Consider the following 14176-nt stretch of genomic DNA (forward strand, 5'->3'; position numbering starts at 1 on the left):
GCCCTCGGCGCCCGTCCACTGTGCCACGCGGGCGCCGAGCCCTGCGGACGCCTGGACGGCGGTGGGCGGGCCCTGCGCGAGTGCCCCGAGGGAGCCGGGCAGAGGTGAGGGGCCGACCACCGCGGAGGGTGTGCCCAGGCTCGCTCTGTGCCCAGGTCGGGGCCCCTCAGAGGGGAGACCCGGAGAGGCCGGGGAGCCCTGGTAGGCACAGGGCTAGGGCCTCGGGGAGGGCGACCTGAGCGCCTCTTGCCGCGCTCGAGTAGGGGTAGAGGGAGTGGGAAAGTCTAGGGAGAGGCCAGCAAAGAGGCAGCCCCTGCCTCTGGGACCAGGCTCAGCTCTGCTTCCCTGCACCTGTCCGTCTGACCTCAGTGAGGCAGGTATTGATGGAAGAGGCTCAATTAAGTCTACAGCACCAGCAAAATCAGGCATCTGGCTTTGACCAAAATATCGGGTGGCGTTACAGAGACACCACGCTTTAAAGTGCAGCTTGGGTCGGAGGCGGAGGGATATGGCTCTTCTGAAGGAAAGTGTCCGGAGTGGCATTTCCCATTCGCTTGCAGGCAGCTACATAGACCCAGGGGAAGCAGGGGTCTGGCACAGAGACCTTCACCCCAGTGGTCCAGCCCTGGATTTCCCCTCCTAGCAAATGGAAACCTTCTGAGAAGTGCGAAACCCCAAACCCTTTGCATCCCCCTCTGCATGGTGCTGCTCAAAGAAGGTTAGGGCTGACAAATAATGACTAGCTTGACGCAGCTGCTGGGAGGTTTTGCAGAGCGTATTCAGAATAAGGAGAATCAGTGTGGTGTGCTGCCCAGAGGCTGGGGCATCTGTCTAGTCAGATGGGGAACCAGTGCCCAGGACTTGCAGTTCGGAACAGCCTGCCCTTGGGTGCTGCAGCTGGCCCGTCCCTGCAGGAGGACATGGCCTCCACCTGGACATGTGCTTTCCCAGCCTTTGGGCAAAACGGGCTAGGAGAGAGTGTGGGATGGAGACATCACTGCCCTGGGAGAGGCAACGCCCGCCTCTGCTGCTGCTACCCCACGGGCATGGAGAGTTAGTTTGGGTTCTAGTGTGAGGCAGGCTTTGAAGCCTGCTACCGCCCAGCTGTGACCGTTTCTCCACTTGAGCTAGGAGGATCTAGCAGCACCTGTGGTCCCACGAGGCTGTGGGGCTTAATCAGAAGATCGCAGAGTGTCAGGTCCCGTAGTGGGGTGTGGGGCAGGGGCGGCCCAGTCCAAGGAACCCTGTTCAGGAGGTTTCCCTTCTGGAGCATTCCTCATTGGCAAGATTAATGGATAGGCAGGTAGCAGAGAGGCCCTTGCTCTATCTGTGTGCCCTCCCATGGCCCCCTAACCTGCCACTCCATCTCCCAGTCCTCGACTTTCTGCCCTGCTGGGACACAGTTTCACCTCTGCCCCAGTCCAGTTCTGGTTCTGCATGTGAAATAGATGTATGCAGAAATAATCTAGCAGGATGGGAGGGCCAGCGGGGGTTCTCTTTAATAACCCAGGAAGATGGGGCTCCACAGGCTATTTGAGAGGATAGGAGTGGACATCCGTGTCCAGGACCCCAGAGAGGAGGACCTTTGTGGAAGGACAGAGGGACTTCAGTACCCTCTTGTCCAACCTGGACCCTCCCATCCTGTTGACCTGCCAGCCTGTGCCAGCCCCCACCTCCACCCTCTGGGCTTTTGAGGTGGCTGACAGGCTGAGGCCTGCTCAGGGCAGGTGGTTGTGGGGCTTCCTCTAACTGATTTCCCACATGGTGTGTGCTCACCACCCACTGTGAGCATGAATAGCCATACCGGGAGGAGGATTCACACAGGGAACACAGTTCTCAGAGTGTTCCACAGGCTGCAGGGGACTCAGGCGGGCCCAGCTATTTTTACAGTGACGCGAGTTAGTATCTGCCCTCTCCACTGCAGTCCTACTGGGGGCTCTTCAGAGGCCACATGGTGTGTGTGATGCTGATGGAGGCTTGTGTCCTTATGCTTCCCAAGTAGAACTTTGGCTTTGAGTTCAGACAGTGACGCTGAGAAATAACCTGTCAGCCCCGTCTCTTGGGTGTCTTCGGGACTGGGTCAGTGGTTTTGTGGACGTGCAGAAGGGCCTGAGACTGAGGCTCGGGAGCGGCCCTGTGGAGGTGCACCCACCAGCCTGCCTGGGGCCAGTGTGTGTCCAGCCTTCACTTGGAGGCCCTGTGCTCACAAGGTCCTTCTTGCTCACCTTCGGGCCCCTGCAGAACTCGCCTGCTGTGGCCCTTCCCGATGTCCTGGGACCTGGCTGTGTCCAAAGCACTGAAATGAGCCTGAGGTTTACAGTTTGATCCAAGTCAGTAGGGGACAGAAGTGTCAGGCCTGTGGACGTCTGGTAAGATGAGGTGTTTCAGTTTTCAAGGTTTTGTAACGAATGTCAGACACATTTGTTTGCTGAATGGGGCTCCCTGCTGCCACTGGGACTGCCCGCTGCCCCAAACCCCGCTGCAGGACACTGCTAACCTGCACAGACCTCAGCTCTGCGCTCGACGCTCTGCTGTTCTGATCAAGCCCCACAGCCCTGGGGGGCCACGGGTGCTACGGGGATCCTCCTAGCTCAAGTGGGGAAGCGGTCACAGCTGGGCAGTAGCAGGCTTCAAAGCCTGCCTTGCACTAGCACCCAAACTAACTCACAGCTCGCCCCCCCCCCCCCCCCGTCCATGCCGCTCAACACTAGGTGCAGGCCGGAGCCCCAGAGCGGCCTTCCCAGTGTCGCGTGCTGTGCCTGCCGCCTCCGCTCCAGCCAGCCTGCCCGAGCCCATGGCGTGTGCGCCGGGGCCTTTGCATGTCCCCTTCTTGGACTCTCCTGCCCTGCGGCCCTCTGCCCTATTTCCCTCCAGTCTGCCCAGCCCTGTCCTCCCAGGGGAGCACCCTCTGGGCACCCTCTTGCGAATGCCCTGCACACCGACCTCACCCCACTCTGCCTTTTCTTTATAGCTAATCAGCTCTTAACTCGAGACATTTACTTTTTTTTTAATAATATAAGTTTATTTTTACATCATTTTGTACATTTTTTAAATTTCAATTGTGATCCCCGTGGATTTCCCATCACCGAGCCATCCGTGTGCCATCACCATAGTCCCGTGCACTTCCCTCCCCCACCCCCCCCCCCCCAGTTTTTGATCCCATTCCCTGCTCCACCCCCACAAAAGAGACAATTACTTCTTGTCTTGTGAATTTAAGCTGCATGAGGCCAGGGACCTGTTTTGCTCACGGTGACCAGGCACTTGACGGCTATCTGCTGAATGAGTGTGCGAAGGGACCCAAATAACCCCGCTGCAGGGCCCCCCCCCCGCCACCTGTGGAAGTGCCCATGGTGTCTCTTGGGTCCTTGGGGCCCCAGGACAACTCTCCCTGTGGCCTTGCCCCATCTGTCCTCAGTGTCTGCACAGCTGGTTTTTGTGTGTGTGTACAGCAGGGTGGGGATATGGGTGGTGGTCCCAGTGTGAGCTGTCCATACTGCCGAGCCTGGGGGTGCACAGGGGCTCCACAGGGCTCCTGAGAGGGCAGGGCCAGGCTGTGCTGGTGATGGCTCTTGTGGTGACTGAGAAGGCGGAGTTCCAGTCTACTGCCGACTCACAAGCTGTGGCGCTTTGGTTCAGTGGGTTTTAAAGTCATTGTCTGTTTCACCCTCTGGAAAATGGAGCTAATACCCACCCCTGCAGGATGTCCCATGTGGAACAGTAAGGGTCCAGTGCTGACTTAGTTTCCAGAGCTGGCAGGGGTGACTTGGCACAGTCTTAGAAAGCAGTTTTCCCATGCAAATCAAGATTCCTTATGCTACCTCAAACTCTGGAGGGGCCTGGGTGGCCCTCCCCTCGTCTGAGCCAGCACTTGACTCTGGAAAGAAAATGGTATCTATATAGATCTATAGGGAGCTGATATCCTCTGGAGAAGTCATATGCACATTAATTTTCCAGAGAAAACTTTATAAATCATATATGCTGAAATTTCCAGTACACGCACTTGTGGTTATACATCATACGTTTATTCACACACATGCATATGAGTCTGTCCTTCTAAATTGATTTTTTAGACAAATTACCAAATTTTACACCTTCTCAGAATCAAGGTCCATTGCTGTTTGTCCAGCCGGGGCTGGAGCCTCACAGTTGGCCTTCTGCAGCGAAGCGTTTCTGGCTTAAGTTGCTAAGTTAGGAATCAGTGCAGTGCTGTTCTCGTCTCTCCTTGGCTCCCTCCCCCTTGCTGCTCTCCACTGCTATTTGTTTATTTTCTTTTCTCTACTTGTCTCTCCTCTCCACCTCCCCATCTTAGTTCTGTGCGCCCCAGCATGTGTCTCTGGGCTCAGCGGGCCTGTGACGGCAGCGGTCACTTGTTGGTGCTTTTCGGGATCTGGATGTGCGTGGGGACGTTGATTCTGATTAATCCATGATACACCAGCTGTTGATCCCAACGGGGAAGGAAAAATCCTGTTTATAAAGTGACTTTGTCACTGCCCCGCCCCCCTCCGTCCCTCTTTTCCCCTCTGGCCTTGCAGCAGTTAAAGCCTCTCTGTTGCTTCTACTGCTCCCTGTTCGGAGATTTCAGGGATTGGCACTGGGTCGGCTTGGGCTGGGAAGATCCTGGGTCCGGGCACTGCCAGGGCTGCCTTTCTCTCCCTCCTCAGCTGGCCTGGCCTTGGGGATGGGACCCCCATCCTGGGGCACACAGAGCCTCTGCCAGGAGAAGCTGGGGGCTGGGATTGGAAGGTACTGCAGGCCCCAGGTGACAGGTGATCCCGAGGAGATGCAGCGGCTAGTGGCTTTTCTGGGGTTCAGCACAAAGGGAGTGGCCTCCCTTGGCATGCCCCAGCTAAGGGCTTGGGCAGTCTGATGGGGCTGCAATCCTCACCGGCCTGTGTGCTCCTTTTTAGGATTGCAAAACTGGGGGGCACCAAGGGAGCTGTTGACTTTTGTGCACCCCCACCCCAGATCCTTCCCAGGTCTGGGTGGCACTGCCTCCTGCTGTCCCTGCCTGCCAGGCTCACTGGTGCACGTCCCCACCTGCAGGGTGTCCAGCGGCCATCCTGCTCCCTGCCGTTGCCAAGGAAGCCCAGTGCTGGGTGCATCTGTCTGTGGGGAGCCCTCAGCAGCCTCTCCACTCAGACCTAGGGAAAGTTCTGGAAGAGACGGTGGCCATCCTTGTGTGGTTCATGGGCAGCAGCAGGGGCTCTTGGATGTGGCCAGGCCTGGGGGCCTCCCCTGAGTCCTCACCTGCCCGCCCGCCATGCTGCAGTGCAGGCCGGCCCAGGAGTTCAGCTTCGGCCCCCGGGCCCTAAAGGACGCACTGGTGTCCACTGACACGGCCCTGCAGCAGCTCTACGTGTCCACGTTCACTCCTGCTGAGAGGCTTTTCCTAGCTGAGGCCTACAACCCCCAGAGGACGCTCTTCTGCACCCTGCTCATCCGCACCGCCTTCGACTGGCTCCTTAGCCGCCCCGAGGCTCCTGAGGACTTCCAGACCTTCCATGCAGCCCTGCTGCCCAGGAAGCACAGCCAGGCCCGGAAACACATCTACCTGCAGCCCATAGGTACTGGGTGCGGGTGTGGGCCCCATGGGGTCAGCAAGTGGGAGATGAGCTGGATGGGGCATCCTGACCACCAGGCCCCCAAGAGGGAAGAGCCTTGATCTAGCACAAGGTGGGGGTGTCTGTGCCTGAGCCCAAGGAGGACAGTGCTGATACGTTTGGGACCCAAGGGTGGGGCAGGGGAGGCCCCCTGGGGCTCCAACATCTCCACTTTATCTGGGACATTGTTTAGGAAAGCTGGGGTCCCAGACTTCTTGGCAGTGCTGTGTGCTCCTCTTTAAAAGACACTCTGGTGTGGTGTACCGTCCTGAGGCTGCGGTCAGCTGGCCTCAGAGAGCAGTCTGGGGTCGCCCACCCACCAGAGGCAGAGCTGGCTCACATTGGGAGGCACTGGCTGGGCATGGCAGGGATTCAGCAGATCCAGCTCCTTCCTCCTGAGTGGCTGAGGTCCCCAGGTGGATTCTCTGGAGACCTGCCAGCCAGGTGTTAGGGAGCCAGGGTATGTGGGCATCCCCATCCATAGATTCTGACCTTGCAAACCACCCGTATTACTCCATGTTCTGCCAACAGCCCAGAGTGGCACCCCTCAAACTCTAGCCTGCAGTTTTTGGGGCTCCTTGTTCAGATGCTGCTTTTGGGGCATCTGCATTTTTAGCAGCTCCTCGGCAAGGCTGATGCTGCTGGCCTTTCTCTCCGGGCCCCCATCCTCGTCCCCCTAAATTGTGGCCTGTCTGTGCTCCCTGCCATGGTGCCTGCAGCCTCACTGTCCTAGGCTGGCTCTGTAGTTGCAGGAAGCCCCGCCCCGCCGGGCACCTTTGCGTGAGGGTGCGGGGAGCCCAGCAGCGGCCCTGACCCCAGCTCCTGCCTCCGCTATCCTTAGGGATGGAGGGGGCTGGCAGCGGACCCTCTCCTGAACTCCCCACCCAGCAGGCCAGCCCCCTGCCACGGTGATGACTGTCCTTCACCTGGCACCGGTCTTCCAGCCCTGCCTCCACCTTGGTTTTGGCCTTTAAGAGAGATGTGCTTCATGTCTCAACATGACCTCTGCCCCCTCGGCCCTTGGAACCACGACCAAGGGTGTCTGGTGTTGGACGGGCTTCCAGGCGCTGGGCACAGGCTGGCAGGGGCTCCAGGAGTCAGGGCTGACGGTCTGCTCTGCCCCCAGATCTGAGCGAGGGGCCGGCAGACGCTCTCCTGGCCCAGCTGCAGAGCTGCGCGGAGGCCTTCTTCCTGGGCCTGCAGGTCAAGTGTCTGCCCTCGGTGGCGGCCGCATCCATCCGCTGCTGCTCTCGCCCCCGTCAGGATGTGGACAGGCTCCAGCTCCAGGCAGGTGAGTAGAGTGGCCAGCAGGGCCCGGCCGACGCAGACTTGGGCCTCCACCCCTTAGTACGAGGCCCTTTCCAGAAGGAAGAGGAAGGGGGCCCAGGAGAAGGAAGGATCCTGTGCGGCGCTTGTCTGTGAAACATTTACTCCTAGTCTCCTGTAAGGTGAACATCAGGTCCCTTGACCTTCCAGCCCAGGGTCCACAGGAGGCCCCAGGGCATGTAGAGCAGGGAGCCAACCTGGCAGGGCCTCCGTGTCTGGGAGGCCCCTTCCTGTGCCAGCACCCCAGGGGGCCACTGGCAGCTGGAGAGAGTGCTGGCAGACAGATGAGTTGGGGGCGCTCAGATGAGTCAGAGACCCCGGGCAAGCTTAGGGCCGGGCTGTTTCTGGCCCATGTTGGATCTGGAATGACTGGGCTGATCTTCATCAGTTGTGAGACTTCATGGGGCAAGTGCCCGTGTCTGGCCGACGCAGATCCCTTTTCCTACCTTCCCCGCCATGATTTCTTCTCATCCTACAGCTGACTCATTCTCTTTAACTGCCTAGCATATCTGATCAAGCCCATAGCCCAGGCTCCTAATTTTACTTATCACATCTTTCAGTTTCTAGTGGATTCTTTTTCAGAGGACCAGTTTTTGTGGTTCCCAGGTCCCTGATAACATTTGAGTTTAGCGTCCGCAGCGGCGACCACAGCTCGCTGACAGCCTGCTCCTGCCCCCGCGGCTTAGTGTGTCGGGGCTGTCTTGCCTCGAGTCTTAACTGTTGATCGCTAGCTGCACACGAGCCGGACAGCTTATTTGAAAACTTATCTTCTGTGGCCTGGGATGATGTGATTTTTCTTTGGAGGATTTTATTTCTTCTTTGCTGGGGGTGCTGCTTGGGACAAAGGTGTGATCGTCTCAGGCCCCAGGGCTCCAGGAGAGTCTGCAGGCCTCTCAGGCTGCCCCCGCCCGCCCGCACTGTCACGAGTGCAGGAGCTGTTCTTTGATTCTCACTTGGCCTTTATTGACTTCCAGCGGCAGGGTTGGGCTCTGCTTCCTGGTGCGTAGGGCATTTAGGGCACAGGGAGCAGCTGGTGTTGCATCTTCAGGTTTGACAGGGGCCTGCTGGTACGCAGGGTGCCATCCCACTGGAGGTCTGTTTCCACTGCCAGACTTCAGCCATGGCCATTCTGAGACCCATCCTGTGGTGGGCCAGGGCCCGGCCCTCCATCCCCACCATGCTCTGCCTCCGCTTGAAACTTGGGAGAAACTTGGGAGGAGGCTGTGTCCATCCCAGCTGCCTGGGGGCTGGAGTGTGGCTTGGAGGTGCCTGGGGTACAGGTATCGCTTCTGCACCTTTGCTGCTTATTGAGCCCGCTCTGTTCCTGGCCCCACACCTGAGGGGGACAGGTAGCCTCAGGGAGGTTCAAGAGGCTGGTAGAACCCACGGCAAGTGTGGCTCGAAGTCTTGTGGTCGGGGCAGCTTGCAGTAGATTACTGAATTGGTTTCCTGGGCTGTTGTAACAGTACCACAGAACTTGGGGGACTTACAAACGGAAGTTATTTTTTTTCAGTTTTGGAGGTCAGAAGTGTGGGACCAAGGTGCGGGTGGGCCACATTCTGTCTGAAGGAACTAGAGTGAAATCTTGTCATCCCCAGCTGAGCCCCCACAGCCAGGCTGCTCTCCCCCTCCTCCCCTGCCTGCCTGCATCTGGTAACTCGGCCCCTGTCTACCATGAAGGCCAGGGGAGGGGTTCACACCTCCTACTTTCCAGTGCTCACCCACCACCGAAGTGCAAGTTGCACAGTTTTCTCCACTGCCTGTCCCTCTGCACCCCAGTTCAGGAACCCCTGGTCTTCCCCAGGCCCTCTGCCATGCCCTGCTCCCAGCTCTGTCCCTGTGTGCCCTCGCCCTCCGCATCGCGCATCGCGCATCGCTGCTCCTTTAGACTTGGAACTTGTGGGCTGCTCCCCCTTTGGGCCCCCCATGTTCCCTGAATTCATGAGGCCTTATCCTGGGTCCCGCCCTGGACCTTTCCTCTCCCTGTCTCTATGCCCAGGCTCCTGGTTTCCTTTGCTATAATGAATCACTGTGAGGTACTTAGTGGCTGAGGCATATCTGCTCCTCTCGGGCGTCAGGCGTCTCCCTGGAGTCTGCATTTCCAGCTTCTAGAGGAGCCCGGACTCTGCATCGTGTGGCCCATCCCACCTGCAGGCAGCAGCAGAGACTCGTCAGCTCTCCCTGGCCGCTGTGCCGAGACTTCGGGATGATCCCAGGTCCACCTGGATGATGCAGAGTCCCCTCCCCCTTGGAGAGCGCAGTGAGCCCTGGGCTAGGGCACGGTGGCTCTGGCCACCCCATGGCTGCAACACCGCTTCCCCAGCGCTGGCCAGCCCAGCTGCCTTTTGAGAACTCCCATCGCATGGACAGGCATCTCGGTCCTGCCTTGTCAAGTCAGTTTTCCTGACAGCTCAGGAAATGGAGACCCTGAGAGCTTCTTGGCCCAGGTGACCTGGACTGCCTGGTGCTGGGACCCAGGCCTGTGGCCCCACATTGCACAGCTTGGTGGTTTGAGCTCTTAGCCTCAGACGAAAGTGTTCTCGGTTGGACTTTGGGAGGGGCTGGAAGGGCCCGCTTCCCCTCTCTCTGAGTGCTGGCCCTCTCTCCGCAGACGGCATCCTGTCTTTCTTGAAGAGCAGCAAGCCGGGCGATGCCTTGTGTGTGCTGGGCCTGACGCTGTCTGACCTGTATCCGTGCGAAGCCTGGAGCTTCACCTTCGGCATGTTCCTTCCAGGGCACGGTGAGCCAGGCCCCGTGTCACACAGTTGCTGTGGAGGGGGCAGTGGGTGTGCTCAGCACAGGTGCACTGTTCACGAGTGAACACCCACCCTCCTTGCTCTTCCTCCAAGACTGCTGCCCCCCACTCCTCTACTGGCACAGCCACACACGCTCCAGGCCCTATGTCCCAGCTTCTCCTGGCAAGGGTGTTCCTCTAGCTTCTGCCCCTGGGCTGTCTTCCTGTGGACATGCTGGCAGGCAGGTCCTTTGGGTTCTGAGGATGGGGTGGTCTGCCCTAGGGCGCCCCTGAGTCCCCTTCCCTCTGCCTTTCCCCAGAAGTGGGCGTCTGTAGCTTTGCCCGGTTTGTGGGGGAGTTCCTGCAGGCGGGGCCCAGCGCCTCTGATCCGGCCCTGACAGAGGTGGCAGCCAGCGACCCTGAGAAATCCCTGCAGGACAGAGGCTGGACCCTGCGCTTCAACACCCTGGGGCTGGCCCAGTGCTGCAAGGTGGGCATGGAGGCCAAGGCTTGGGGTGCAAGAAGGGGAGGGTGATGGGGAGTGGGTAGAAGTTTGGGGGGTCTGGGGAGAAACTAAGGATGGAGTGGTCAGCAGTTGATCCCCCTGCGCTCACCTAGTTACTGTCCAGTTTGCACAACGAGGAGGATGCCCCTTCACTTGGAGAAGCTGAGGCTCAGAGACGTTAGGTCACACAGGGGTAGGATTTGAACCTGTCTTAGTACACCCAAGGTCCCACTCCAGGTCTCCCCGGAGCTGACCATGCCTGCTTCCCTTTCTCCTGTGGCCCAGAGAAGTCAGTTGTCACCCTGTACACTCAGGGGTGGGGCTGGAGGGGTGCTTGGGCCACTTCCCAGGAACAGGCCTCAGCCAGGGCGCTCAGGCTCCCGGCGGGGCTGCCCTGGGGACCGGCTGGGTGACAGGGTCACAGCTGCAAAGGTGGTCACCTCCCTTCCTCAGATTGTGTGCCATGAGCTCTGCCACCTGCTCGGCCTGGGCAACTGCCGCTGGCTCCGCTGTCTCATGCAGGGGGCACTCAGCCTGGATGAGGCCCTGTGGCGCCCCCTGGACCTCTGCCCCATCTGCCTGCGGAAGCTGCAGCACGTCTTGGGCTTCAGGCTCGTAGACAGGTACAAGGTGAGTGCACGCTGGAGAAGCCCCACTGCAGGCCTGAGCGCCACAGTGGTCGCTGACCCGCCTGCCCTACGCTACACCGGGGAGCAGAGGGAGACATTGGTGTGTATTTGTGAGCACCTGGGTTCTGAGCAGCATGGGGATCCGGCTCCCCCTGCCCTCGAGTTCGGCTCTAAGTTAGCCTGCAGACGCCCACGCCCTGACTGTCCCCACTGGGCCCTGCCTGTGCGCTTGTTCCTGCTCGATCTTGCATGGTATAGGGGGCTCCCCTGCAGCCCCACATTGCGGCTGTCCTGCTGTGACCTCCCAGCGAGCGCGCCCCAACTTTCATGTTCCGCGCAGCCTTCGGGAGGCGGAACCAGGCTAAACAAGGCTCGCTGAGGAAAGGCAGGCCCAAGTGCTGCCCTCTGCTGGGAGCAGCTGGCACTGCCGGGAGAGCCCAGGGCAGAGGCGTCCTCCCCTGCGCACTGCTCCCTGGCAGGGAAGAGCCTTATTCCAGGGGATCATCTGTTTGCAAACTCACTCAACTCTGAGTTCAGAGATCAAACCCACTGCTGGATGAAAACACGGAATTAAAGTTTTCGTTCCAGTAAAAGGCCTAAGGCCTACAAACCAAATAGCTTTGGCTTAATTTTAAAACCAGAAGAGTTTTCGGCCAGATGCTTGAAATGAGCCTGGCTGTCTGGACTCTGGGAGACCCCTCCTTTGGGGGCGGCAGTCCGAAGCGGCCGGCCCTGGTGGTGATCCTGGTTCTGGTGGACTCTAACTGGGAGGGAGTTTCTGCCTCGGCACCCTGGGGCTGGTGAAGAGTGAGCATTTCTAGCGGTCTCCCAGGCGCTGCTGCCAGCCGGTGACCCCACTTTGCGGCCCCCCTGCACGAGAGGTCGGGGCGTCCCCCTAGATGCTGCCTCCCTGCACGGCTCTTGTAAACAAACGGACTGGACTTGTGTGGAGAGGAGACAGCAGCCTGGTTGGCGTGGTGCCTGCGCCAGGTCTCACCTGCAGGGGCGCTAGGGAGGGCCCTGTGAGGGGTAGTTAAGGCGCCCCAAGGCTCCACAGTCAAACTGTGGTAAGCAGCTCTACTTCCCTGGACAGAGAAGGGAGGCGAGGCCTGGGGTTTCTCACTAGGGGCCTGCTTCACCTGACGGGAACCGTTATTCCGTTTGTGCCCCCCCTTACACACCCCTGGACAGGAAATGCATCTCCCCCAGCTCCTGCCCTGCTCAGTTGGCCTGGGCTTTTCTGGGTCTGAGCAGAGTGGTTCCTCTTCCATGCAGTAGGCTAATGGGGTCACCCTCCCCGGTCCCAGTGAGTGTCAGTGTGGAAGCACAGGGGCTCTGAGGTGGGCAGGGGGACACGCCAGCCCCAAGCAGAGGCGTTGCATTGTGCACCTCACCTTACGTGGCTGTGTGGACGGGGTGCCATGAAGATGGGGCTCTGCCCTCTGGTGGCAGCAGTTGCTGCTGTCTATACCAGACCCTCAGCTGGGAGCTGGCAAAAGCCAGAAACCGTGAGCGTAGTACCTGCCAATGCCCAGTGTAACCCTCTCCCCTCCAGCTGCCATCTCTGAGGTGGAGCGGGGCACGTGGGAGTCACCGTTACACAGCGAGACCATGCTGGTGATGTGAAGAATGGGAGCAGAGAAAAACTGAGTAAAAATAAGGAGTTTTGGATATTATCCCCAGGCTTGATGGGCTGGCTGACTGGCTTTGACTGAGACTTTACCAGGACAAGCCTGAGTGGCTGGGCGCTGTGGGGGCCGCCTTCCAGGGCTGGGTTCACCTACGTACCTGAAGTCCGAGGCACACGACCGCCTAGAGAACACCTGGCTTTCTTTCCTCCTAGCGACTGCACGCCTGGACTCGAGTGGCGGCGGGGCCGCGGCCCGGCCCGGAGCCGTCCCTGTCGGAGGACACCCTGCCCCGCAGCGCAGACTCGGGCCTGTGCTGCGAGAGCGATTCGGAGCCCGGCACCAGCCTGTCGGAGCCCCTCACTCCAGATGCCGAGCTGGACCCCGAGGACGAGGATGGGCTGAGCTCCCTGGCAGCCCCCCAGGGCCCGCTGCCACTGGGAACCCCCGCAGAGGCCATCGAGGAGCACAGACGGTGGCTGGCCATGTGCATCCAGGCCCTAGAGAAGGAGGTGACTGAGGAGGAGCTGGCGCGGGTGGACCAGGCTGTGGACGGCCTTAGTCGGTGGGAAATGTTCACAGGCCAGCTCCCGGTCGCCAGGCAGGAAGTGCCCTGTGGCAGAGACGGGGACGGTACAGGGCTACGCAAGGTCCTTGGGGACAAGTTCTCCTCCTTAAGGAAGAAGCTGAGCACTCGCAAACTGTCCAGAATGGACTCGTCCCCCTGTCGCTGGGAGGCAGAAGAGAATTAGCACAGTATAGGCACCGTGGTCCAGTGCACGTATTTCCCGGGACAATGACTGTGACCAAGGATGCCCCCCGGCGGGTCAGAAGGAAAGGGTCTGGGCCTGGCCACAGCCTCAGAGTGTGACCTGTGGCCCCAGCAGAGGACGGTGGGACACAGTGTGCTAGTGTCCCTATGTTATGGCTGGAGCTCAGGCCCTGTTCTTGCAAACGTGGCTTCCAAGACCCATAATTGGGGTCTCCCCTCAACAGGGAAGCAGGCTTTTCCCCCTTCTACCTAGACTATCTACCCCACACTCAGAAAGGGTTGCTTTCTGTGGCATTCTACTCCTTAGGGACTTATGCAGAGGTCTGAGAAAAGTTCTGGAAGGCCACCACTTACCTGGGACTTGTTTGCGCCAGGTCAGATGCAAGTCACGTGTCTGTAGGTTGTGGCCAGGCTGGCTGCTGTAAACTGCAGCAGGGAAAAACACTGCCAGAAGTTATCCCAAGAAGGAAGTGAAAGGTGACTTGTGATGTGAATAGCAAGTAGGTCAGGGTGGTTGATAGAGGGCGTGCATAGGTATTGCAGGTGCTGACTGAGAAACTGATGGCATTCAGTTTTTCCAGAACAAAGTTCTGATTTGGTAGGTTATGTTTTGAGTCTGGGAACACTCAAAATGTGTGTGTGTGCGTGTGTGTTTTTTTTTTTTTAAATAAATGAATGCTGTTAGTGTTTCCTAACCTAAAATAGAGCCTGTGACTTAAAACATTCTACCTTCAGCTACCGGGGAGACCTGTCTGTGAAAATACCCAGCCCTGTGTGGACATGGCCGTCTTCCGTTACGTTTGTCAGATGGCGCCTCCCAGCACTAAGCTCTTGCACGGGCTCTACTCCGTCCTGTTACCGGTATCTACTGCTATGCCCTCGTGGGCCTGCAGGGAGAACTGGCTTCCCATCTGCAAGAGGCAAGAAGCAAGTACTGGGCAGCTTACATAGTTTGGGGGGCCTGGTAGGAAAATACAAACAG

General features: G+C 59.0%; 1 protein-coding gene across 1 annotated transcript; it reads left to right on the forward strand.

Annotated features, from left to right (window-relative positions):
* Positions 1 to 4954: 4954 nt before the first annotated feature.
* AMZ1 (archaelysin family metallopeptidase 1) lies at positions 4955 to 13910 on the forward strand. The gene is made up of 6 exons (XM_004691915.2): positions 4955 to 5564; positions 6727 to 6891; positions 9538 to 9666; positions 9981 to 10150; positions 10619 to 10795; positions 12638 to 13910. Exons 1-6 carry the CDS (start codon positions 5261 to 5263, stop codon positions 13172 to 13174), a joined length of 1482 nt encoding a protein of 493 aa, XP_004691972.1. The 5' UTR covers positions 4955 to 5260; the 3' UTR covers positions 13175 to 13910.
* The last annotated feature ends 266 nt before the right edge of the window (positions 13911 to 14176 follow it).

This window comes from Condylura cristata, unplaced genomic scaffold (genome assembly GCF_000260355.1).
Source record: "Condylura cristata isolate star-nosed mole 26May11 unplaced genomic scaffold, ConCri1.0 scaffold00032, whole genome shotgun sequence".
Lineage (NCBI taxonomy): Eukaryota > Metazoa > Chordata > Mammalia > Eulipotyphla > Talpidae > Condylura > Condylura cristata.

What these genes read in the sequence shown, in the direction of transcription:
- AMZ1 (XM_004691915.2), top strand. Translation starts at nt 5,261, where the DNA reads ATGCTGCAGTGCAGGCCGGCCCAGGAGTTCAGCTTCGGCCCCCGGGCC. An exon ending in CAGGCTCCAGCTCCAGGCAG is followed by an intron (nt 6,892 to 9,537) that starts GTGAGTAGAGTG and finishes CTCTCTCCGCAG; the next exon opens with ACGGCATCCTGTCTTTCTTG. An exon ending in GGCTCGTAGACAGGTACAAG is followed by an intron (nt 10,796 to 12,637) that starts GTGAGTGCACGC and finishes CTTTCCTCCTAG; the next exon opens with CGACTGCACGCCTGGACTCG.